Below are 26,460 nucleotides of genomic sequence, written 5' to 3' on the forward strand. Positions count from 1 at the left end.
TATTTATATCATATGGAGTTTTATTTTATAATATTATATTAAAAATATTTCAAAAAAATAAAATTTTATAATCTAAAATAAAAATTTAAAAAGTTTAAAATAATATAATCATAAGAAAATAAGTAATAAAAATACATTTTAATAAAACGGAAAACTATAACGAAATTAGAAAAATTCAAACCTAGAACAAAATAACGAAAATGAGAAAGGCATATAAGGAAGGTTAGATTTGTCGAATAATAATAAGAATGAGGCAGTAAAATACCGTGAAAGCTACAATTGGCTCTCTTTCCTGCGAAATGAAAAAACGGCGAACGGAACCCTATCGTTTTATCGGAAATTAAAAACGGAGAGAAAGATCGACGGTCGAAGATGTTTCAACCGTCGATTTTCGAAGTCAGGTCGACTTGTAACGCCAAGTCAGATTGCTGGATATATCTGCATAGACGGGTTGAATTCTGAAGATTCAAAGATACTTAAATCTGTTGTATTTAAAAACTTTACCGAGCGTGAGCCCAGCTATAGAAAGCTCCATAATATCCCGTTGTAGACCGGAACAAACTGACACTCAGGGTGTATATTTCATTCCTTTTAAGATTAGTTCATCTATATAATCTTTTCGAGATATAATCTAAACCTAAAACCCTGATGGCGGCCGCTCTGGAAGAAGCTAATGCTTACCAGATCGATTTAGGAAATTTAATGGTGTTTGATTCAGGGGATCCTGGCGCTTCCACTAAGTCTTCACGGTATTTTAGCATTAACGATTTCTTTTATTATTTCCTTTTTTTCCTTCTCGTCCAACAGAGTTCATTGAAGATTGTTTGCTCGTTTAGGTTTTTTTTTTCTGTCAAATTCTCCATGACAAAATTTTAAAAAACATGAGATATTACATTTCATTTGTAAGCTTTCCGCTGTAAACTCAAACCCCAAAAGAAGGAAACTAGAGCATTATATTTTATTTACTAGGCTTTTTACAGACACTATTGAAGCTGAAGATCAATGCGAATTGAAATTCTGCCATAAATTTTGTATTTATTTGTACACTCTGTTGGTATTTTTTGTTGTTTCAGGGAAGAAATTGTGAATGAATGCCTGGAGAAAGGCACGAAGCTTGTTCAGGCACTCGCAAATAAGCTTTTCACCCTACCCTCTATCCCTGACAGAGAAGGACCACTTGTTCAACTGCCACCGCCAACAACTCCACTTCCCCGTGAAAAGCACGCAAGTATTTTTTTCCCTGCATTCATGATATAATCTGAAGTCAAGTTCATTTTGTTGTTTATTACTATTGGTATTTCAAAGGCATCCTGTTTTTGTTATCTATATAACTATTAAAGAATGTATCTTTGGAAATGTGATAAATATATTGAGAACTAACCGTTTTGAAATCATGCAAAGTATGTGTCCATTTCGACGATTACTTGTTTCATATGTGTATGCTTTTTATTAACAGAATAAGAAATTCTTTCTCTCTTCTTTTTCTTATGTTGAAGTAGTAAAGATACAAAAGCCAGTCGATTAGGAAGCTTGCAGGGTCAATAGCCCGGTGAAAACAAACAAAGGCACTCATATTGAACGATTTTACATTCATTTTACTTTCTACTTTATTATGTAGTTGGACATACCATGTGAAGGAGGAGGCACTTTGAGTTTGAAAGGAGGTTGAACCCTTTTTCCCAATCGTCCATCAATTTTGGCTTCTTCATACTAGTGGCTAAGCTATAGGGTTTTGTAGAGTTTATGGCAAGTTTGAAGAATTTTTGAAGTCAATAATACCAGATGTCCATTATATTCTCATACTTTGATTCCTGGCACTTAATTAGAAGATTATTGCGAGTTGGAAAGAGGTTGTAGGGTTTGGAAGTGAAGTTTGGAGTTGCTGAAGTATGTAATTGCCCTCTAATTTATAAGGTTCTTCTCTATGCTAGTTGCATGCTTTATTGTGAGGAGATTTAGCAAGGTATTGAACTTCTATCTTGGTTGCCACTTCGGTAAGAAGAACTTTTTTTGTGCAGCCTGCTCCCAGTGGAGCTTAGGACAAAGCATGGGCAGCCAAGAGTGAATTTGTTGCTTGGAACAAGGGATTAATAGGACCTAAAACTCAGCCATCTTCATATCTTTTATCATTGATCAGTTTGTATAGAAGCATTGTCTTTCTTGAAGCAGTCCATGAGTATTGCTATTGCAACTTGCAACAGGATATAATCATTACTTAAATACCTGCAGCAAATAAAGAGGTTAGACTCTTATGTCATGTCCATTCATGTATGTGTTGTTCCAAACAATAGCTTAGCAGATTTGTTATGAGAATAATTGAATTTGAACTCATAAATCTATGTATTATTGATGCAACTTTCATATTACAAATCTGGCTTTGCTGTTCACATTGTATTAATCCAAAAACAAGAAATTAAACTGTGGGCATTTTATCAAACAAATGTTGAAATTCATATTGGGTTTTGAGCCAACACTGAAAATATTATATAAATCGTAGAAAAGCTCGTGACACTTGAAGACCTTTAACGTTTTAGTATAACGAGAACATCCAAAAAAGGACACATACATTTTGGAACTCCCATTGCATGGGCAATGTCAAATTTGAAATCAATCTAAGCATCGAAAATTCCACTAATAGCATGCTAATGCAAAATACAATCAACATCATGATAAACATTTATTGCCATTAACATTGCACACCTTTTAGTTTGGTGATCAAGTTTGGCTACATTTGCAAAAGGAAAGATTGGTAGGACCTCACCATAAACTGTCTACTTTACTATGAGATCTCACCATTGCCAAGCAAGGCAGAAATAACTTTTTTGTGCTTAATCTTCCCCCCTTGGGTTGCATCCAATCTTCAGTGCTAAGCCCTTGTGCCACTTCTTTTTACCTCGGTTGGATACATTATAAATTTATATGTTGTAGAGACTTTGGGAAACAAAGATCAATCTAGATTGCCGTATTCCTGTGAAATTAGATCAATTCATTGATGCATGGGTCAAACAAACATGTCAACAAGAGATCCCTCTCTTCTAGTTGGTAAAAGTAGGTCAAGTGCCTTCCTAGGAAAAATGGTCTACTGTAATGTACCCTACTACGTATAGGCCTGTTTAACAATAACTAATCTATTACAATACACTCATGACTTAAACTAAATCAATTAGGAGACAATTCTAGTCTTAGTTCTTTCTTGAATCTTAACGTAAATCAAATCTGTGATGTTCCCTATTTGAAGCTGTTAAAGTTCAAATAATTTATCAATCATTAATGAATAAATTATCAATTTATCACACTAGATAATTAATTCTATCATCCCTAATCCATAATTCTTAACGTAATGTTCAATCCTTGTTATTACCTAGTCCTAAGGAAGAAGGAGATGATTATGTTGCCAAAGCGCTTAGATACCTAAACACAATAGGCTCCCTCAAAGTTTACGGGTGCATGCCCTTACCCTACCTTGGGACCATGCCCTCAAAGTTTACAGAATACTGATCCTTACCCTATCTTGAGAATCATCTTAGTGGCTAGATTTAGACTGCTCCTCTTTGGAAACAATTCAGTCCCTTCTTCTTAGATACTGACAGTAGTAACAAGAATTAGACTATAAGTATATTAATTTCTTGTGTATTATGAATATATATGAAAGTAAGTATGTCTGTCATACATATTGCAGTCCATATTGATATTACTATTAAATTCTGCATAAGAACATTATCAGGCTTCATATATTAAACATACATATTAAGCTAATAAGCACATCCCCATGCTTACCACCAAGAACAAAGATGTTACTGCCTGAAACTTAATAACAGTTCTGAGCTGATCTGATCGATGGTGATTGTCAGTGATGCAATCCGACCTTTTATGAGCACAGACTATATATAATAATTTCTGATCCCTTCGATAGTTGCAGATAATATATATTCCATTCAATGGTTGCAGATAATAGATATTCCATTTGATGGTTGCAGTTAATATATATATTCCATTCTCCTTCGATGTGTCCCCTGCATTAATGTTCTTCTTCTTCCTTTATATCCTTATTATTCCTTGGCGAGGGATGATCCTTTGTGAAGAGATGTGCCTCTCCTTTAATTGCTAATTAATCATTTATTTGTTTCTCTTGATTGCACCCCTCCAAGTTGTTTATTGTGGTTTGTTTTGTCTTTATTTAATTGCTAATCCATCCCTTCTCGATCGCTGATTATGCTGACCTGAAGAGTCTTCACACCAACTTGACCTTGACTCCACTACAGCCATCATCTACAGACCACTACAACCTACCGGTGTCCTTTCACATGGCTGGCAGAGAGACAATCTCATGATTACAATATGATTACAATATGTTAACACTTCAAACTTTATGTCATATAACAGAGAATGAGGATATGAGAATAGACAACTTACTCTCCACTTGAGCCTGGTCTCGTCAAGTATGGGTACAATAGGTTTCAAATTAAAATTGCGAATTCTTACGGATAAGACAATTTTCTGAGAAACAATAGTACTCAACCTTATTGGGAGAGGTACGTACAGATGTGATATTATTTGTTTTTTTCTCATTTAAGAGTGATCAAGAGACTATTCCATATCGGGGCATGACAAAAGTTTTGAAGTCTCATAACAGAGATGATTTTTTGATCAATGGGGTTTCTTTATTTATTTATGTTTTCTTTCATGCTAAAAGACGGGTAACAAGTGGTTGATAGGAAGGGTCATGACAATAACCACCGTAGATTTTTTTTCAGTTTTTTTCCAATGAAAACCACAACATAAATCTTGCAATGAAACTTGCAAATTTAGAATACTCTGCTTTCATATTTCTGATATTAATTTCAATATTTGCATAACTGCTGTTACAATTGGCCTTGGAGGTAATCATTCACAAGTGTTGCCAATACATAAAATATTGATCAAATGAAGTATCAACATGAAATACCCTTGGAAATAGGTATGAAGATGAACAATGCAAGTCTGAGATGTCATGTGGAACTTGTTTCAGATCTGCATTTCATCAATTGCAGGTTATGGCAACCTTGAAAGTTTGAAACCATCAATTCAACCCCCATTCACACATATGTTACCACCCAAAGGTCACCCACTCTCTAACAATCAACTAGCACTTCTGTTCACCCTCAAAAGATAAAGAATAATGAGTTTCAGGTCTGAAAAGATGGTCTGAAAGGTAAAAGCTCTGAAAAGGACTGTTGCAAGCCCAAATAATGAGTAAACCTCACTAACACTCCAACTTATCCAGGGACATCTCTAAAGTAAACCTCTAAGCAGGAAATACACCCAACATTGTTAAAAAGCCTCCAAACACACCCAGCAGCATCGCAGAGGTCTCCAAACACTCCCAACATTGTCACAAAGTGTCCAAACTGATGTTACACACCCCAAATTACCTCCAACACCTGGCAAATCTGCTGCAAAAAGTGAGAACAGGTCTGATTAATAAGTCTGAGCAAATAACAGGTCTGAAAATGGCAAAAGCCTTGCTGTTACAGGTCGCTCAGCAATGGTATTGCCCAATAAACTGTCATACTTGAAAGAAAAACATTTCTAAACAACTGCGATGGATTATAACCCAAACTTCAACCCATTCACCTTTCAGACTCTCCAAAATGGTGACAAACATGGCTGCAACAAGCTTCCTATCATACCCCACAATGCTCAGGGCAATGGAATAGGGGGCGACCGGCTATCATAAATTCCAAACCTCCCACAATGATTTTGTCTAGCGTGGAATTGGTTGCAAATGATGTTACCACACTAGGCGCCTTATATAGACTGAAAATTGTTCCCATATCCAAGGCATCCAAGCCTAGAAGCTCATGCCAGTCAAGGGTTGCAATCCTGCAATGGTGCAACCACTCTAAATAATCAATATTCTGAGTTCTCCCAACCTCTTGGAAATACATCCCCATGTTCTCCCATCTGCCTGTCTGGGAAACTTGGAGGAAAAATATGATATTTTTTAATGTTTTCTATAAATTCTGCTGATGTCATTTATGGACATTATGTAAGCCTAACTTACTTTTAATATAGCCTTTAGGTCATCAAATGACTTGGAGTATTTCAGGCTAATTTTGGGAACAATTAGGTGTTTGAAATGAAGATCTACATTCCATTACAAACTGATAAATATTGTTGCGTCTTGATTTATAATCTAATGGTTCAATTGCTGATACTCAAAGCTTTCTACTCTAACCTACTTACTACGCAGGCAACCATTTTACTTATTTGTTGCACGGCATTTTCTAAAGCTCAGGTCTATAACAAGTGTCATCTTGATTAATTAGCATGTTCAATTTTGTAATATTCTTTTATGTTGAAAATTTAATTGTTCGTTTTCTAGTAAGTCTGAGATTCTTAGAATAATGCATTGTCATTTACTGCTTCCTAGAACAAAGCTTGGAAGGAAGTGGCTGTTTTAGTGAAAAAGAAGTCTTTATATTACTGTCTTACTTTTTTGGCTCTTTACAAGTTCACATGTTGCTATAAATATGTATTGACATGTTTCTATGTACAGCTTCCAAGACCACAACCCCCAACAAAATGGGAAGTTTTTGCTCAAAAGAAAGGTTAGATTTATTGCATCTCGATCAACTTGTGGTGTCCGGTTGAATCTCCTTTTCTCTATGTTTGTGAAAGTATGTTACAGGATAGTTGATATCATACACCTGTCTCATTTCAATTGCTTATTCTTTGGCCATTAGGTATCAAGAAGCGCAAAAGAAGCAAGTCTGTATATGATGAGCAGTCTGGAGATTGGAAACGTAGGCATGGTTACAAAAGTGCCGTAGATGAAGATGCTATCCCAATTATTGAAGCAAAACCTTCTGATGGTAATTCTTATGCTTTAGATTGATACCTTTTTTCAGAAGTAGCCACTTCTATTAATTTTTCAAAGAATAATTTATAGAGATGTTTGTACTGTAGTGTAGTGAATATGTTCAAATATAGTTGCTTGGTTTTGAATGCTGACAATGCTTGTATTACAAGATTCTCATTTACTTTTTAAAAGTAATAATAGCTTAAACTGAGTGTCTTGTTATTCTTGGATTTGTTGATGCATAGTAGCTTCGGTCAGATATAAGGATGATCGTTTTTATTGAATATATATAAACAAGTATGTATGTATGTATGTCAGTTCACTATGTGAACTGACATACATACAGGCATACACATTTCTTGTGCCTATAAGAATAATTATTTCAAATGCTTTGTAAAACATATATACTTGATTATCTTCCCTAGCTAAGAGGGAGTGTTGATGCATAGTAGCTTCGGTCAGAAATAAGGATGATTGTTTATATTGATTATATATAAATAAGTATGTATGTATGTATGTATGTCAGTTCACATACACCCATACACATTTCTTGTGCCTATAAGAATAATAATTTCAAATGCTTTGTAAAACTATCATCCTTGTATTTGATCGAAATACTATACAGATACAAGTATATTTGTGTAATCAGATTCTATTTCATCTTCTCTTGCCATGTTTCGAGCAATGATCATTGACGGCAACATTGTTTTATATATAACAGATCAAGAAATGATCGTATTTATTATATCAAATATACCTGGATTGAGTAATGATCAAATGTAATGCACAGCAGATCGGCGGCTTTCATAATATTGTTTTTGGTTTTTATGTTAACTAAACCGATTGAGGATCGGGCCTCTTAAAGCACCCTTTGGCAAGTGTTGTATTGTTTGAGAGAGGTTCATGTCATGAGTGGACATGTCCCTCCACATATATTTATACATGCCGATATCATAAAGAGAAACATATAGAAACGAAAATGCTCTCTCTCCCTTTGATCGGCAATCTTAGACTTGAAGAATAGAAGTACATCAGCATCTAATCAATACATTATCATTATTAACATTCATATTTGTTAAGGATTAAATTCTGAATATATACCCTGAAATCAAAAGAAGAAATCAGTACATTATAATCTGCATATTGTAAGAATTGCATTAGTTGAAATAAATTTAATATACTTTAACATGGTATCAGAGCATTGGTAAAGAAGATCAAAATTAAATTTGAGATATCAGACTATCATCTATTGATATTGCAGTCACATTTCATTCTTCACAATGTCAAATATGATTAGATTTGAAGATCGACTCGAAGGAGCAAACAACTTTACATCTTGGAAGCTCAGAATCATGATGCTACTAAAGGAGAATAAATTAGACTCCTTTGTAAAAGAAAATAAAGCTGAACCTAAAGATGACCCTGAGAAAACCCAATGGATCGAGAGCAATGAGAGAGCCATGAAACTCATAGTGGATGCAGTCAGGGATCACATTGTAGCTATATTGGCAAAACATGAAACTGCATACCTTATGTTCAGATCTCTTGAGAGTGCATTTGAAGTAAATAATATAGGCAAAACCCTTCTGAAGAGACAAATGAATAATATAAGTATGAACAAGGGAGAATCTATCAATGCATACTTCATGAGAATTACTGAACTAAGGGATCAACTATCAACAGTTGGATATGAAATTGATAGCAAGGAGTTGACACTAATAACCTTAGGCGGTCTACCAAATTCATGTGAGTCATTTGTTCAAGGGATAAGCGCAAGATCTAAGCTTCCTAAATTTGATTGATCAAGATCTGACTGTCTACAAGAAGAGTCAAGGCAAATAACAAAAGGAAAGCAGAAACCTATAGATGAGGATATTCATGTTCTTAACACAAATTCTCATAAGAAAGGTAAGAAGAAGAATTTCAAAAGGAAGAGAAATTCTCATGGAAAAGGTTCATCCAAGCAGAGAAAAGACCTGTCTCAAATTCAATGTTTTAGGTGTGATCAATATGGACACTATGCAGTCAAGTGCCCTGACAAAACAAAACAACAAGCCTCATTTGCTAAAGTTGGAAAGACAAATATAGAACATGATTATGAGAAATTTGCTTTCTACTCAACATTGTCTAGTCAAGTTTCAAACAAACTCAACACATGGGTAATTGATAGTGGATCATCAAGGCACATTACAGGATACCGAGATCACTTAGAAACTATGGTAGAAGAATCTGATGAAGAGGTTACAATTGGGGATGATTCTGCACATCCGGTAAAAGGAGTTGGAACCTGCACCATCAAGTTGAAATCCGGGATTTCTATTCAACTCATTGGAGTACTATATGTGCTAGGTATTAATAGAAATTTAATATCTATATCAGCTCTTGAAGATAACGGATACAGGGTTACATTTATGGAGGGTAAAGTCCTAGCATGGCCGAAGAACTCAACCATAAAGAAGGCCCAAACTATAAGCATATGACAAGGACACCTATACAAACTTTGCACTGAGTCAAATCAAGCCCTTATTCATGAGACTTCTGACTCAAATGAGATATGGCATGGAAGATTATGCCATATTCACTTTCGTGCCCTAACTTCTATGGATAAATTTGTAACTGGACTACCTAAACTAAATCAAACTCATAAGGGGTCATGTAAAGGGTGTACCTTGGAGAAAAATACTAAGGGTACTTTTCCTAATAGTTTGAGTAGAACTAAAGCTATATTAGAATTAGTCCACTTTGATTTATGTGGACCCATGTTTGTACCCTCCATAGGAGGATTTTTGTATTATGTAATTTTTTGTTGATGACTTCTCCAGGAAGATTTGGATATACTTCCTCAAGTGCAAGGAATCGAAAGAGATCCTTAAAAGGTTTAAGGAATTCAAAGCTCTTACAGAAAACTCTTTCGGGAAGAAAATTAAAATACTTAGAATAGACAATGGGAAAGAGTATACTTCTGAAATCTTTAAAGAATTTTGTGTAAATGTAGGGATTAAGAGGGAGTTCACTATACCCTATAATCCCCAACAAAATGGAGTTGCTGAGAGAAAAAACAAAACTATTGTAGAAGCAGCTAGGGCAATGCTTTATGATCAAAACTTAGAAACCTCATTTTGGGCTGAAGCATCTAATACAACTATATACATTCAAAATAGATGTCCTCATTCACACTTGGATAACAAAACTCTTGAAGAAGCCTTTACTGGTGTAAAACCTGATATCAGTCACTTAAGGATATTTGGTTGCCCAGTTTACATCCATGTGCCTAAAGAGAAGAGGTTGAAACTAGAACCTTCTGGAAGAAAAGGAATTTTTGTAGGCTATAAGGAAACTTTAAAAGCTTACAAAATATACATACCTGGATAGAGACAAATTGAACTAAGTAAAGATGTCAGTTTTGAAGAAGACATTGCCTATAATAAGGCTAAGAGATCAACTGAGATAGAAATACCAAATTCACATAAAGGTATGGAAGAGGATCCCGAGTTTCAAGAGTATCCAGATGAAACCACAAATGAAAGTTAGATTCCTCCAGAGATTCAAGAAGAGGAACCAAACAATAATCACAAGAGACCACTTTGGGCTAGAAAGATGATACAGGAAGTAGAAATGCATGCAGCACCTGAAGGGACATTCAGAGAGAGCAAAAGACCTTGCAAGTTAACATATGATGCATTAATGAGTGAAATCATTAATTCTGAACCTACTGGTGTTACAGAAGCTCTCAAGCATCAAGTTTGGAAGGATGCTATGACAGAAGAGTATCAATCCATTTTGAAAAATGATGTTTGGGACATAGTTCCTAGACCAAAAGAGAAATATGTTGTCTCGTCCAAGTGGCTCTTCAAAATTAAACATGCTGCAGATGGCAGTATAGAGAAACATAAAGCACGTTTTGTTGCCAGAGGATTTTCACAGCAGGAAGGTATTGATTATGAAGACACATTTGCACCTGATTCCCAGTATACCTCCGTTAGAGCAGTCATAGCTTTTGCAGTAGCTAAAGGCTGGAAGATCCATCAGATGGATGTGAAAACTGCATTCTTGAATGGGACTATTGAAGAAGAAGTCTATCTAGAAATACCTGAAGGTTTTGTGATTCATGATGCAGCGTCACATGTGTGCAAACTGAAGAAAGCCTTATATGGACTTAAACAGGTTCCCCGAGTTTGGTATGAGAGGATCGATAGCTATCTATTGGGTCTAGGATTCTCCAAGAATGATGCAGATCCAGTTCTTTACTTTAAAGTAATTAATGGTGATATGTTGATACTAATCCTATATGTTGACGATCTACTAATTACAGGAGAAGATCACCTTATTGTTCAATGTAAGGAGAATTTGATATGAAAGACTTGGGAAGTTTACATTACTTCCTTGGATTGGAAGTCTGACAGAAATCAGATAGTATTTTTTCTAAATCAAGGGAAATACACTATTGATATTTTGAAGAGATTTGGGATGTGGAACTGCAGACAAATGTCGACACCCATTGAAACCAACTTACATAAACTAAAAGAAGCAGCAGTTGAATCGAGACTTGCAGATCCTACTCTTTACAGACAGATAATTGGATCACTGATGTACCTGGTTTACACTCGACCAGATATTTGCTATGCAGTGAATGCTTTGAGCCACTTTATGTGTGAACCTCGAGAGATACATCTTGTTGCTGCGAAGCATATATTGAGGTACCTTCAAGGTACTATTGGATATGGTCTCAAATATAAAAATGTTGACCTAAATCTACATGGATACTCTGATTCTGATTGGGTTGGAAGTGTGATTGATCGGAAAAGCACATCAGGGTGTTGCTTCAGTTTGGGATCAGCTATGATTTCTTGGACAATGCAGAAAACAGTCTTTAGTAGCTCAAAGCTCAACAAAAGCTGAATATATTGCAGCATCTTTGGGAGCAAGAGAAGCAGTATGGCTCCAAAAACTGCTTGTGGGATTATTTGGTGAGCCTCTGAAACCTACTATCATCCACTATGACAATCAAAGCTGCATCAAACTGTCTGTAAATCCAGTATTCCATGATAGATCGAAATATATAGAGATTCCTTACCACTATGTGAGAGACGTGGTAGAAAGGAATGTGATCCAGTTGGAGTATATTAATAGAAGTGATCAAACAACAGACATTCTCACCAAGCCTCTCCCCAGAGTGAAAGTTGAACACTACAGGAAGAAACTTGGTATGGTTGAAATGTAAGTTATTGAGATTGAGTCTCAAAATTGTTTATTTGTATTAATATAAATAAAGATGTTTAATGTGTAAACTCTTTTGTCATATGTGTGACTCTATGACTTGTGGGCCTAGCCTGTGTACATTATTGAAAGGTGACGATTTTTCAAATAATGAACACTTGTATCTAACATTGTAAGCTGACGACTTTACAATGATTAGTTCACTATCATGATGATTATCATGTGACTTGATATTTATGGACATGTCATGATAGTTAGTATCTCTTGGACTTATCCATAGATATCATTAGACTTGATATGAGTTGAATATCATTATGCTCCTTATGAGATAATCATGGTGGATATTATGCAACATAATATCCATGGAAATGCCATGACTTGTTATGGTAGACATCATGAGACGTGATGTCAATGCACATACCATAACTTGGATGTATATGTGACGAATGTCATGTGACTTGATGTTCTTGAAACATCATCTGATATCACGAGTTAGGTGATATCTCCATTTATATATACTTGATTATCTTCCCTAGCTAAGAGGGAGTGTTGATGCATAGTAGCTTCGGTCAGAAATAAGGATGATCGTTTATATTGATTATATATAAATAAGTATGTATGTATGTATGTCAGTTCACATACACCCATACACATTTCTTGTGCCTATAAGAATAATAATTTCAAATGCTTTGTAAAACCATCATCCTTGTATTTGATTGAAATACTATACAGATACAAGTATATTAATCTGTGTAATCAGATTCTATTTCATCTTCTCTTGCCATGTTTCGAGCAATGATCATTGACGGCAACATTGTTTCATATATAACAGATCAAGAAATGATCATATTTATTATATCAAACATACCTGGATCGAGTAATGATCAAATGTAATGCACAGCAGATCGGCGGCTTTTATAATATTGTTTTTGGTTTTTATGTTAACTAAACCAATTGAGGATCGGGCCTCTTGAAAGCACCCTTTGGCAAGTGTTGTATTGTTTGAGAGAGGGCCATGTCATGAGCGGACATGGCTTCACATTTTGGAGACATGTCCCTCCACATATATATTTATACATGCTGATATCATAAAGAGAAACATATAGAAATGAAAATGCTCTCTCTCCCTTTGATCGGCAATCTCAGACTTGAAGAATAGAAGTACATCAGCATCTCATCAATACATTATCACTATTAACATTCATATTTGTTAAGGATTAAATTCTGAATATATACCCTGAAATCAAAAGAAGAAATCAGTACATTATAATCTGCATATTGTAAGAATTGCATTAGTCTGAAATAAATTTAATATACTTTAACAGGATTGGTTATTCAATGACAGGGTTATGATAATCTAGTGATATTTTGTTTGAAATTGAGACTGTATTTCTTCAGCCAGTGTTAGGAGTTGTTAATATTGAGTTCAGAAGTTGAAGTACTCATGTGTGTTTGACTTTAATTTCAAAAATTGAATTCAACACCATTTCAACTTTTCAATGTTCAGTGTTTAACAAGGTACTTCTGACTAGTGATTTCTTGGCAGACACGGCTTGCTTTTCATGTTAAAATTTCCTTGGATCAAATTCTGTGCGATCTATCTTATGTTGCTTAGTCATTTGTAGATATGGATATGCACACTTTGACTCTATACACAAATTTGTAAGATAATGGCTTGCAGCCTCAAAATGAAACAAAATTAAAAAAATTATAATGTTGTATTTGAACAATTGTGATACCATTTGCAGCTTCCCTAAAAATTTTTCAGGCCTTGTTTTTGACATTTTTCACAAACAGAGCTCTTATGCCCATGCTCTTTCTCTGGCCTTCTTTCAACTTGAGTACCACTTCTTGCATCTGGCCCATTGTTAGTGCCACATTCTTGGTTAGAGAAAGCAAACCTATGGAAGTTTTGGCCTCAAGTGTGTAAATTTGAATAAAAAGATCATTCCAAAAGGCCAAACTTCCTTATACAACAAGAAACACTTGCATTTTCTTTTCTGCCCACCTGTAAAAAAATTTCTCTCATCTTTCTAATCCTGCAAAATCTGCCTTTCTCTTCCTTGTTCTATCCTCCAATGCTACTGCTCTTACAATTTATGAATCTGACAATGATGGGGTGAGAATATCTCGAAATAGGCAAGGAAAAGTGAAAGAAGTAAGGCCTATGATCTTCCTATTGACTGAAGAGAGGAGATGTAGGCCTCTTTTTTCATTTTATTGTTATTATATAGTCTAGAGACTAGACCATAGTTATAAGACTTGGTGACTGCTGCAAAAAACAGGAAAACAATAAAAAATGAAAATAAACATAAAAATTAAGTCATAACATGCTGTGTATGAGTTACAAATTGGTCTGCTGAGTATGAGTTACATGACCATTGTTTAGACTATAGCTGGAAAACTTTAATATGGCTGGCCCAAAATTTTCAAATGCTTGGGACCCAGCAAAAACTTGGGGAAAAACTTGGTAGATTTATCGAACATCTAAAAATTCATGATTTTTTAAACTATTCTTCAAAAAGACATATATTACTGTTTTCCTTCACTTATAAATCAAAATCTAGAGTTCAATACATGTCTTATAACAAAAAAACATGTTCAAATTTTCAATGCATATGAACTTCAAGTTTCGATATCAATAAAAATTATAAATCTTAAATTTATTCTATGATTAAGGCTCAAAAAAGTCTCTGGCCATTGTTGAGTGTTGTGGAATTGGATGGTACAATTTCAATATCATCAACATGAGCATTATGCATAAGATCAAGCTGTTTAGAACAAGCTCTAGATGGCTTGTCAACCTTGCCTTTTCTCGCTTCATATTTTGCCACATCCACTTCCCATCCTGTTGCAATTCAGTCATATCATCAACATTATACATTTGATGCAGATCCTTAGCAACTCAATCTAAAATTGGTTCAATTTTATTGACATCAAGTGTATGATGTGTATCTTGCCCCTATATCTGCCTTTAATGCAATTTGAGGCTGTACTGCACAAAGATAAGGTCATTCAAGCACTTTTGAGTGATCTTGTGCTTTTTTGTGTGAATGGCCTCAAAAACATTCTGGTTGCCCTCACAAAAGTGCTATTGGGCTGGGATAAAATATTGACGGCAAGCTTTTGAAGATTAGGAATTGAGTCACCAAAGTCTTCTCATCACAAATCTGTAAGGTAAGGATTTAGTAAACTTAAAAGTTAAAATGAGTAGTAATCTAAAATGAAGCAAACTATATTTTCTTTTATTTGGTCATAGAGTGGTTCTCCTGCAAGTGCATAAAGATGAAAATAATCTATCCTTCACCACTGTAACTCATTGTGAATGATGTCTCGAAGATTCTCATTAGGGACCAATCTCTTAATATGTGATGTCCCCTTTTGGGATATACCTGATTTTGCCCAAAAATAACAATTCTAACAACTACAATTCATTAACAAATAGCATTCTATAAAAAAATTACATAATTGTAATGTCAATTTTGAGAGAAACGTAATTTTAGGTATAATAAATAATATTAATTAATATCAAAGCATTAATATCAAGAATCTACGATCTAATTCAAAAAATCGAAGTATCGTAATATCATTCATATTTCATAGCTGATTCCCATTGTCAACCATATTAGGAATCCAATGGAAAAACTCGATAGGACGCTGAGAGACTGTCCTCCTCACCCAAGCTCAAGGGCACAGAGTGAACCTCCAATCCATTCCACCCCTTGGTCCACAAGTATGCTAGGACCTCTAGTCCATCCATCTTGGGGTAGCATACTTGACGAGGGAATACCGGTACTGCTGCATCTTCCTATTAAATATTTTGCATTGATTCCAAACATGGTTGCTGATGGACAATAGGTAAATAATTACTTATCCTATATTTCTGAAATATGTTTATTTCTGCTCTCAATCTATATAATAAGTTATTTTATTTCTGCTGTATTTAGTTGTGCCTTTTTTATAAACTGATTTATTTCAATTCTCACACTTTTCCTATTCCAAATAGATATCTTCATTGATTATTCAATCGCTCTATGGCTGATTGATTCTCTTGAAAGAATTCAATCCCACTTGCTGATTGATGTCTGCTGGTCTGCTTATATTATAAATCAATATATTTCATTCTTTTAATAATTGATCCAATCACCCAGTGGCTGATTGATGCCTCTCCCAAATGAATCTTCCTCCTCTTATACCTTCAACAGTGGGGGAATAACCTTTCAATTTGAAGTGTTATGACCCTCTTTGAATATAGATCTCCTCTTTAAAAGACACAACTCTAAGCTTTGCTTCATAAAGTGTAATCGCTGTTCATTAGTTACATTATTGAAGTAATCCATGCTTATCATTTGTTTGCTGATCACCCTCTAGATGATAATGATGTCCTTTAATTATGGTTGGCCCTTTGCTGGTAGTTGTTTTCAGTTAAATCTGGGTTGGTAAATTTGGGTTTTGCTCTCTATGGCGGGGCATGCCAGTCCATCCTTCCCAAGATTTCTTGTCCTCGAGCAATGTCAGTTTTAATCAACTAAATCATTTGCCTACCTTTGGAGATTTGTAATCCTCCTTATGATGTAATTAGCTTCTGCTGCACAGGTCTGCTGTTATCTCAAGTTACAAATTTGAACTATGATATTTTTTGTCAATAACTTTCAACAACATAACCAAGAATTAGAAATCGGCTAGGTCCCCAAGTTTTTAGTAAAAAAGTCATCAATCCTGAGGATCAATTTCTTTCTTTGGCATCACTTATATTTGCAAAGAACCAATTTGGTTGACCAAACATTATCTCTTCAACTCAAAGTAAGGGATGGGCTTTTTATTTGTATATTAAGATGAGGATTAGTAATAAGACACACATCTATGACCTCATATGCAGTGTTTTTTGTTAGAAAGTTAAGAGATGGTTCTGGGAACTGTCTTCTTTCTTGCCTTATTTGTAGTAGAGATTGTGTTTAGTGACTATGTTGGATTAAAAAAAGCCCACTTATATATAGAATACAATTAGACTTTTATCCCCAGTATTTGTTACTGTTATCCTTCGATAGAGTTAAGGCTGTAAACAAAACAACTCCAGACACATCAAGCTATTCTAATCCAATCACAAGGTATGCAGAGGACTATTAATAACTGGAGATTTATTTGAATTAATCAGATCTGGAAACACAGTTACGGATCCTGGGTTTTCCATCCAAATGTATTCATATCTTACTGGAAATAGGCAAAATAATAACATACAGATTGAAAGCTTCTGCTAGGGCTAAAATGGAATGATTCCAATTGAACTGATCCTCCTGTAGCTCCAGTTACAGAATTGTCCTCTTGGATCAAAGGCTGTCTCACGATTTCTGAACATTCACCTTCTTGAATCAGTGATTCCAATGTTTTTATTGCAGTGCTCCAATTCACATAACATGTGGTGCTGTCTCTATCACTCCTGTGAAGGCTTTGCCCTGTCGCAGACAAAAGCAACGTCTGAACCAATCGTTTCCTTCCAGATAACCTGCAGTTTGCCTCCCAGGAATAGTGCACCTCCCCTCTGCTAATATCTGCAGGTGTGTTGACTGCTGATAGTGCCAATGACTGTCGGATGGAATAAAAATATGATCTGGGCGCCTTAGGAGTGGTTCTGAGCGATTTTGTCTAAGCTAGCGATAGGCATTGCAATGAATGGTTAAACCTTAGGCTCCTATATGACAGGAGTCTGAAGATGATCGACCAAACTCATCGTCCATCCCATATCTGGCTCAAAGAGCTACAACATCATGATATTTTGTAGATACGAATTGGCCAAACTCCCTCAAGACAATATTTCTAGTCTCCTCATCTGAATATATCTTTTTAAATGCAGCCCTATAGCCAGTAACAACCTCCGCATCTCTATATGGTGGCACCCTCCTTGGTGATGCAAGCATCTTTGTGCTATAAAACTTTGGCTTCAAAGCAAATGCTAAGAGATGTAAGGGGGTGGTCATCTTGTTCCAATGGTCAACACTAATTTGTTGCACAACTTTGAAAAATGTTTTTGTTGGGTCATTTTCCTTTTTCTGTATTATTTCTCACATTTTCTCCACCATGCAATCCATGCCATCATAAATTTCACCCAAACATGGGTGATTGGTATCAGCATACCTAATCATGCTCATGATGGGCTTGGTGAAACTCAAAACATATTCCACACGATCCCACCATTCATCATCAAGGATCGATGCTCTTACTTTTTGAGCTCTTTTTGTGTTTGATTGCTTCTATACACTCCACAAGGTTATACCATTTTATTTATACATGGGATAAGTCTGAATCATGGATTTGGCATTTGTATTTTAGACTTTCTGTGTCTTCCTGAAGGATCTATGAAGAGCTTTTTCCTTCATCTTATAGGGGGAATTTTAGGAGTGAGATTTCAAGTTTGATATATTTCAAAATTTGATGTTGAGATCAGTCTTATCGATTGGATAGAGTGTTTCTAGATCTTGAGGTTCTGATAGGATATAAGTGAATGTAATCGGTTGTGGATACGTTTTGTAATATACAATCTTGAGTTTTGTATCACGTAGTTTGTATGAGTATTTTAAATTGGACATGTCAATTTGTAATTGGGATATTGTCATATTGAATACAAATTTTGGTGACATTCCAAAGATGAGTTCCGGTATATCTGCACTGTTAGCTTGGAGATAGATTTGACTGTTTTGTTTTACCTAACTTAGAAGTGTGCTCTATGAATTTTCACAAGATCTAAATGATTGGTACCTGAAGTTTGCATGTGTCTTTTGACAGGCCCCAGTAGCTTAGCATTTTCTAGAATTTGTGATTGTTGTAATGTTTCAGATTGGTGGAATTGGCATTTCATGATTGAGATCATAATGTTCCTATATCCAAGCCTTTGGGGCTTTCTTGATTGTGTTGTGTCTTTATGCATGCAACATATTGAGAATTCTTACTGCTTCAAACCATGCTGCATTTCATTAGATTCTCATACAAGTCTTTCTTGGACTTAGATGAATCAAGGAGGGCCTATTGAAATGAAATGAAAGAAATGACCGAGTTCTGAAGTGAGAAGATACATCTCGAATATGATTGAAGTTTCACTATCTTTGTCTTCATTTTTGTATGATAATTGGCTAGCAATTTTTTGAGTGAGTTGTTTGTAACTATCAAACTTGTTTTTGCTTGTCTAAGCTAGTGATAGGCATTGCAATAAATGGTTGAGCCTTAGGCTCCTATATGACACGAGTCTGAAGATGATTGACATGTACATGCTATACCATTGTGAAGCTAGATATGTCAGGACTTACTTGGATAAGATAATTGTCTAATCTTCCCCTTCGACATGGAATTGTTGTTACTGGGTATGGACATATAAGTAATCCTAAGTGGTAGCTGGGGTTAACTGCAGTCATTACCAAAACTGTGTAGCGTATACCCTGCTTATGGATGAGCTAGAATCAAATTTTTAGAAGACATGGGGCAGCTATTTATAAATGCAAGCTGCTCCCTAAATGAGTTTGGCACTTACTACAGGGAAGCAAAAATAAAAGAGGGAAAACAGGTCCATCATAGGGACAACCAAACCTATGGTCCGTGATCTAGACCTACTGTTGTATCTTTGGGTAGATGCATGGCTTATAATCGTCTTTATTCTTAACAAGTGAGAAGCCTGAAGTAGCACATTGTTATGTTTTTGGTTATCCTATTTATATTCATTTTCCTGATGAGAAAATGATTAAATTAGAATCTTCTGGTTCAAAGAGTGTCTTTCTAGATTACAGTGAGACCTAGATAGCTTATAAAGATTCTAGTAAAAGGTAGTTGGTCAACAAATTTGGCAAGATAGCATGATGGAGGAGCATAACTCCATAACCAGGAATGATGCATGGGAGATAGTACCTTGCTCAAAAGGTAAGTCAAATGATTGACTCTAAGCGGTTACCTACTCAAGCATGCCAAAAAAATTCAAAGCTCAGTTTGTGGCTAGAAGAAGTTGAGTTTAAGGAGACCAGTTGCGAACTATATTCCTATTAGAATTATTATACCTTTAGCAACAATCTTTTAATGGCATTTATGTCAGATGGATGTGAAGAAAGCAGTTCTTAATGGGTTGAGGAGGGAAATGTGCCAGGGGACTTTTGCAGATTGCAGAAGGGCCTTTATTGTCTAAAACGTGCACCTTATTTAAATTTTGGATTCAAGATATGGCTTTTTGATGAAGTGAAAAAAAAACTACCAGGAAGTGGCATTTTCATAACTGTTATGCTTAAAGTAATCATAAAACACACATGGAGTAAACAAGCTGAAAACACATTAGACATGAAGCAAACACATAAATAGTAATACACGTAATACAAAAAGCATACATGAGAAAGGCACACATAAAAATGGTAGCACTAAGGCAGAAAAAGTTCCAAGTCAACTGGTGAAGAGATCTCAATGTAAAGGTTGTTTCACTTTCAATTATTAAGTACATAATTGATGACTGCGATTGTATAAAAACACTTTCTATAAACTACCTTTCATGGTACTTGCTACTGTAGAAGATTTTTCATATTGTCATGTTCAACAACCTCGTATTTTGCTTTTACTAGTGTCTTGCCACTGTCTTTTATGGTGTTATTCATCTGTACCTTAACAAGGTTGTCAGTGTATTTTGATGCCATCCACTTTTCCTTGATGTTATAGGGTCTGTGAGGTGTATTCACATTTCATATTTTTCATGGTTACTCGTAAGGGAACACATCCTATATTTCTCTGCATACTCATTGCCACTATCCTAACAGATCTGTGAACAACATTTTATCCTCTTTTCATTACTTCATACACTCCCTATTAGACCTGGAAGTCACTGTCCTCTTCAATAGTGAACATTACTGTCATGTCACGAATCTTTTGGCTCTCTTGGTTTTCATTTTACCCTATGACACTTGAAAACATAATGCTATAATTTATTGGCCTATATTGATCCGTGGGAATTTAAGCTCCCTCATACCTTGCCATTGTTACTTGGTCACTGTCATCTACTTATAAGCACTAGCCTAACATATGATCATTATAGACTTTGAACTATCACTTTTGGACCGAGTTAATAGATCTCTTTTTAGACCTTCAAATCTCTTTGACTAGAATACATGCATTGTTTTATCTTTACCCTACAGGCTGGCAGATCAATGCTCTGATACCAATTGTAATGTCCCCTTTCGGGATATACCTGATTTTGCCCAAAAAATAACAATTCCAACAACTGCAATTCATTTACAAATAGCATTCTATAATAATATTACATTATTGTAATGTCAATTTGGAGAAAAACCTAATTTTGGTCTTATAAACAGTATTAATTAATATCAAGAATCTATTATTGTATACAAAAAATCGAAATATCCTAAGATCATTCATATCTATTTCATAGCTTATTCCCATAGTCAACCATATTAGGAATCCAAGGGAAAAACTTGATAGGACGCTGAGAGAATGTCCTCACCCAAGCCCAAGGGCACGGAATGAACCTCCAATCCATTCCACCCCTTGGCCCACAAGTATGCCGGGACCTCTAGTGACGACAGTTGAAAAACTCTGTGAGTACTCGCAAGACTTGCGAGTACTCACGGGTCATTTGCTCAGCTGAGTCACTCGTGGAAAGACTCACAGACATAAAAACCCAACATATTTAAATGTAAAATTAATACTATGAGACATGAATTTTTAATACTATGATGTTAAATTAATACTATTATGACTTAAATAGTTTTCTATTAATATATGTTTATTCGACTATAATTAAAAAATAAATTTAATGACATTCAATTTATATAAATGTGTGTTTTTGAAGAATATTAAAAAAAATATACTTTCAAATGTTCGATAAAGTTGCCAAGTTATTGCCGAGTTTTTCCCCGAGCTTTTGCAAGTCCTGAGTTTTTTAAATATTTTTTGCTTGCCGAGTCATTGCCGAGTCCGAGTTTAGTCCATCCATCTTGGGGTAACATACTTGATAAGGGAAGACCGGTGCTGCTGCATTTTCCTATTAAATATTTCGCATTGATTCCAACATGGTTGCTGATGGGCAATAGGTAAATAATTACTTATCCTATATTTCTGAAATATATTTATTTCTGCTCTCAATCTATATTTTAAATTAATTTATAAATTATTTCTGATATTGTTATCATGATTCAACTATGTAGTTTTCAAATCAAACTCATTGACCCATGTTTCATGAGTAGTGGTTCACAAGAACCCATCTCTCATGAGAATGAATGGTCTACTTAGCACTCATTGCATCTAGGTAATGCTCACAAAGGTAAAGTATTTGGCCTTCCCAGGAGGTCACCCATTCGAGTACTACTCCAACACAAGTGCGCTTAACCACAAAGTTCCTCCAAGGTTAAACCCACTTAGCTTGCAACCCCATTTTCAAAACCTTCAGCAAGTGTTGTGCCTTATGAGCCATTCGTTATAGAGCCCCTTTAGCTCATCAATTGATAAGTAGGGGCTCTATAATGAATGGTTCATAAGGTGCAACACTTGCTGAAGGTTTTGCAAATGGGGTTGCAAGCGAAGTGGGTTTAACTTTGGAGGAAACTCCGTGGTTAAGTGTGCTTGGTTGACCTCCCAGAAAGGCCAAATGCTTCACCTCTGTGAGCATCACCTAGATGCAATGACTACTAAGTGGACCATTCATTTTAATGAGAGATGGGTTCTTGTGAACCACTACTCATGAAACATGGGTCAATGAGTTTGACTTGAAAACTACACTGTTGAATTGTGATAGCAATATGATTTATTGTGGAAAATTTCTCCTACTTATCAATTGATGAGCTAAAGGGGCTCTATAATGAATGGTTCATAAGGCACAACATTTGCTAAAGATTTTACAAATGGGGTTGCAAGCTAAGTGGGTTTAACCTTGGAGGAAACTCTGTGGTTAAGCGTGCTTGAGTTGGAGTAGTACTGGGATGGGTGAACTCCCGAGAAGGCTCAATGCTTCACCTCTGTGAGCATCACCTAGATACAATGAGTGCTAAGTGGACCATTCATTCTCGTGAGAGATGGGTTCTTATGAACCATTACTCATGAAACACGGGTCAATGAGTTTGACTCGAAAACTACATAGTTGAATCCTGATAGCAATATCATAATTTGACTGACTTCGGAAAATATCTCCGACTTATTAAATTATTTCCGCTGTATTTAGTTGTGCCTTTTTTATATTCTGATTTATTTGCGTTTTTTTATTTAAAATGAATCTTCCTCCTCTCATACCTTCAACAGTGGGGGCATAACCTTTCAATTTGAAGTATTACGACCCGCTTTGAATATAGATCTCTCTAAGAGACACAACTCTAAGCATTGCTTCATGAAGTGTAATCGCTGTTCATTAATTAAAGTAATCTCTGCGTGTCATTTGTCTGCTGATTGTCCTCTAGATAATAATGATGTCCTTTAATTATGGTTGGCCCTTAGCTGGTAGTTGTTTTTTATTAAAAATTTGGGTTGGCCCTTATCAGTTCCCTCACCCAGTTTGTATTAAGTAAATCTGGATTTTGCTCTCTATTTCAACTGTCTAATAAACATACTTTATTTTTCTGTCTTATTTATGTAATGTTCTGATCTTTGAGCAAATACTGTCTGTGCCTTCTGAGTTTTTGTCTCTTTCAAATTTTAAAATATTCCCGATTCATTAGTTTTGCATCTACCAGCTTTTGAGCATCAATTTGCTGTTTAGATTCTTTGCATTATTAAATTCTTACTCTTTCTTCAAGTCTCATACATGATAAGGACTAGCTATTGTAATAATCCGAGCAATCGATCATCATTTACAGCTAGAGAGAGACTTTTTACAGTAATTGAAGACTTTGAAAAACGTTCTTTGTATGCCATATATGTCCTATAGAGGCAGGGTCATATCACAAAATCATTTTATCCTTTTTTATGTTTTGCTCTGTATTTCCTCATGCATATGAGATTAGTAGGAAAATGTCACGTATGCATGTACAACATTATGTTTGTCAAATGCATAACAATTTTGTACTGATTATTTATGTAGAACCTGGTGAAGATCCCTTTGGTCGTAGAAAAGGTAAAAAGAAAGAACAGATTCAGAAGAATCAAAAGAATCAGGTAGAGAACCTGAAAAAGGCAGCAAAAGTTGATGCTCTACCAAGGTATTTTTCCCTTACATGCATCTCATAAAAAATAACTGAGGAAGTATTTACTGCATATTTTATCAGTTGCAATGATAGGATTTTGTTGTTTTAATTTATATCCTGATTAATTCCTCAAAATTACTTTTTTTTTAATGTTTTGAATTGTTCTCTCTTATTTTATTTTGGTAACAGTACTGTTCAACTAGCAGCAATGAGCCTACCTATAACAGGGACAAAGGACACCCCTATGAAAGTAGGCAAACATGAATTAGGTTATGCGGCAGGCCTTGCAAGCTCTTCAACTGCCAGTATTGGGAAATTTGATAAGAAGCTTCCAGGGGAGAAAGTTCCAAAACACCCTGGGAAGCATCGTAAGGTACAGTGTCTTTAAGCAGCTTTATTTTCTCTGTTCCATCTCATTATTTAATAATATTTTACTTTTCATTTTTTAAATATAATTGCTTTATACAGTTTCTACCAGTTGTGGAAGGATCAGGAATTGGAAATCTGGAAAAGCAGCAGAGTGATAAAATTTTGCAGAAAGTGCTCTCCAGTCATAATCATGATATACTTGACATCAACAAGGTGTGTTTTTTCAAAGAGTTTATGTTTATGCTTAATGTAGTATAATTGACTGTTTGCTCTTATTTATGAGATTGACCTCTGAAATTGAGAGATAAATGCCCATTATTTTGTTTTGTGTAAATAACCCTGAAACTTTGCCATGTATTCTTTCAGGCTGTAACTGTTTTTAATGTAAAAAAAGAAAGAGATGCTCATAAAACACACAAGGATGGAGGCCATTCTAAAGCATCTAATCGGAATAGACACATTTCAAAGAGGAAATCTGTTAATAAGGGTCAACAGAAAGAACGAGGCCGGAAGAAGTGAAAATACAAAATTTTCATTGAAACAACAATGAAATTTTTTTATGCAAACGAGGAAAAGATTAGGACTAGTATGATTAATCAAACATGTATTGCAAATGTAGCTAATAGCTATCTGCAGTTTTGTATTGTATCAATTGATTCTTGTCTCATCATGTCTTTATCGTTTTTGAGGATTGAAGACAGATGAATATTTGGGCCATTGGCCCTATATGGCATGGCTCATAGGGGTAATTTTGGAAACGGACAAAATGAACCCTTGGTTTTGTCTGAGTGATAAATCTAAATGGTAAAATCTTTAGATGTACGAAATATTTCCATTTCAAATTTGTTAAGTAATCTGGACATTGGTCCTATATGTCAAGGCTAATAGGTGTAATATTTGAGGATCCTTGATTTTGGCATTTTTTTGTTATCATCTAGAAGCCATTGTTTTGGTTTGAAATGCTAAGGGTTATTTGACAGCATACATAGATGCACTGATTCAACTGGAGACTAGTTCTTTGCAATAGCTGAATAATTCAGTTTAAATTGTTAAATTTTCAGTAGTAGTGGAAATATTTTCAAATCGATTTTGCTGCCTTTAACCAGCAACGTTACTCACTTGGAGAATATGCATGAAAAACTGTAGCGTTTAACTTGGATATAGAGTAACAGTGATAAAATCTCTTATTGTTTATTCGGAAGAGGGTAATAACAGAAATTGGTTGCAGTATAGCTACTTCACGTGCCGTATGTAACAGGATGGACTTTCATGTGGTAGATCCAAACGAATATAATGAGTCTGAATACATTTTAGTTTGCCTATCCTCTCACAATCAAGTTGTTTTGGAGTTATATTAGTTTTTTGTTTTTCCTGCAACACGTTAATTTCAGAGGAACTATTTTTGGGACAAGTTTAAATTTCATTTGATTCACTTGTTTTTCACCTGCCAGGGAGATTATGCTTTTAAATGACATGAACTATTTTGGAGAATCTATTTTTTGGTTCTTACACCAAATGTTCCTCTATATGGCTGAAATTCTTAGCCATATATTAGACGTGTAAGAAGTGATTTTGGCTACATTCAACGATCAGGTTCTATGAAATGATATAATTAAACAATTGATACAATAGCTTGCTCTCAATGTAATATTGAGTGAAATATAACACAATTTAAGGTAGTTCTGATGTAAGATTGACAGCTTAATGGTTTCAGGATTTTGAGAATGTTAAATGACTTATATATATCATTCTGGTGAGTTATGTGAGCATTCTTATGATTTTCATATTGTGTAAAATGTAAGTGCTGTGGTGACACAGTCAACCGAGTGAATTTGTTAATTGAAAATGTGAAAAAAAGGAATTGGAATTGGACAATAAACTGAACAA

The 26,460-nt window shown here is 35.1% G+C and overlaps 1 protein-coding gene across 1 annotated transcript; it reads left to right on the plus strand.

Annotated features, from left to right (window-relative positions):
* Positions 1-249: 249 nt before the first annotated feature.
* On the plus strand, positions 250-25,452 carry LOC131048447 (ribosome biogenesis regulatory protein homolog). The gene is made up of 8 exons (XM_057982398.2): positions 250-749; positions 1,074-1,224; positions 6,539-6,590; positions 6,726-6,854; positions 24,102-24,219; positions 24,394-24,577; positions 24,673-24,786; positions 24,940-25,452. Exons 1-8 carry the CDS (start codon positions 649-651, stop codon positions 25,090-25,092), a joined length of 1,002 nt encoding a protein of 333 aa, XP_057838381.2. The 5' UTR covers positions 250-648; the 3' UTR covers positions 25,093-25,452.
* Positions 25,453-26,460: the final 1,008 nt, after the last annotated feature.

The sequence above is a fragment of the Cryptomeria japonica genome, chromosome 7, assembly GCF_030272615.1.
Source record: "Cryptomeria japonica chromosome 7, Sugi_1.0, whole genome shotgun sequence".
NCBI lineage: Eukaryota > Viridiplantae > Streptophyta > Pinopsida > Cupressales > Cupressaceae > Cryptomeria > Cryptomeria japonica.

Coding starts and splice junctions, on each gene's coding strand:
- LOC131048447 (XM_057982398.2), top strand. CDS start 649: ATGGCGGCCGCTCTGGAAGAAGCTAATGCTTACCAGATCGATTTAGGA. Junction 6,591..6,725: donor AGTTTTTGCTCAAAAGAAAG/GTTAGATTTATT, acceptor TTTGGCCATTAG/GTATCAAGAAGCGCAAAAGA. Junction 24,787..24,939: donor ATATACTTGACATCAACAAG/GTGTGTTTTTTC, acceptor GTATTCTTTCAG/GCTGTAACTGTTTTTAATGT.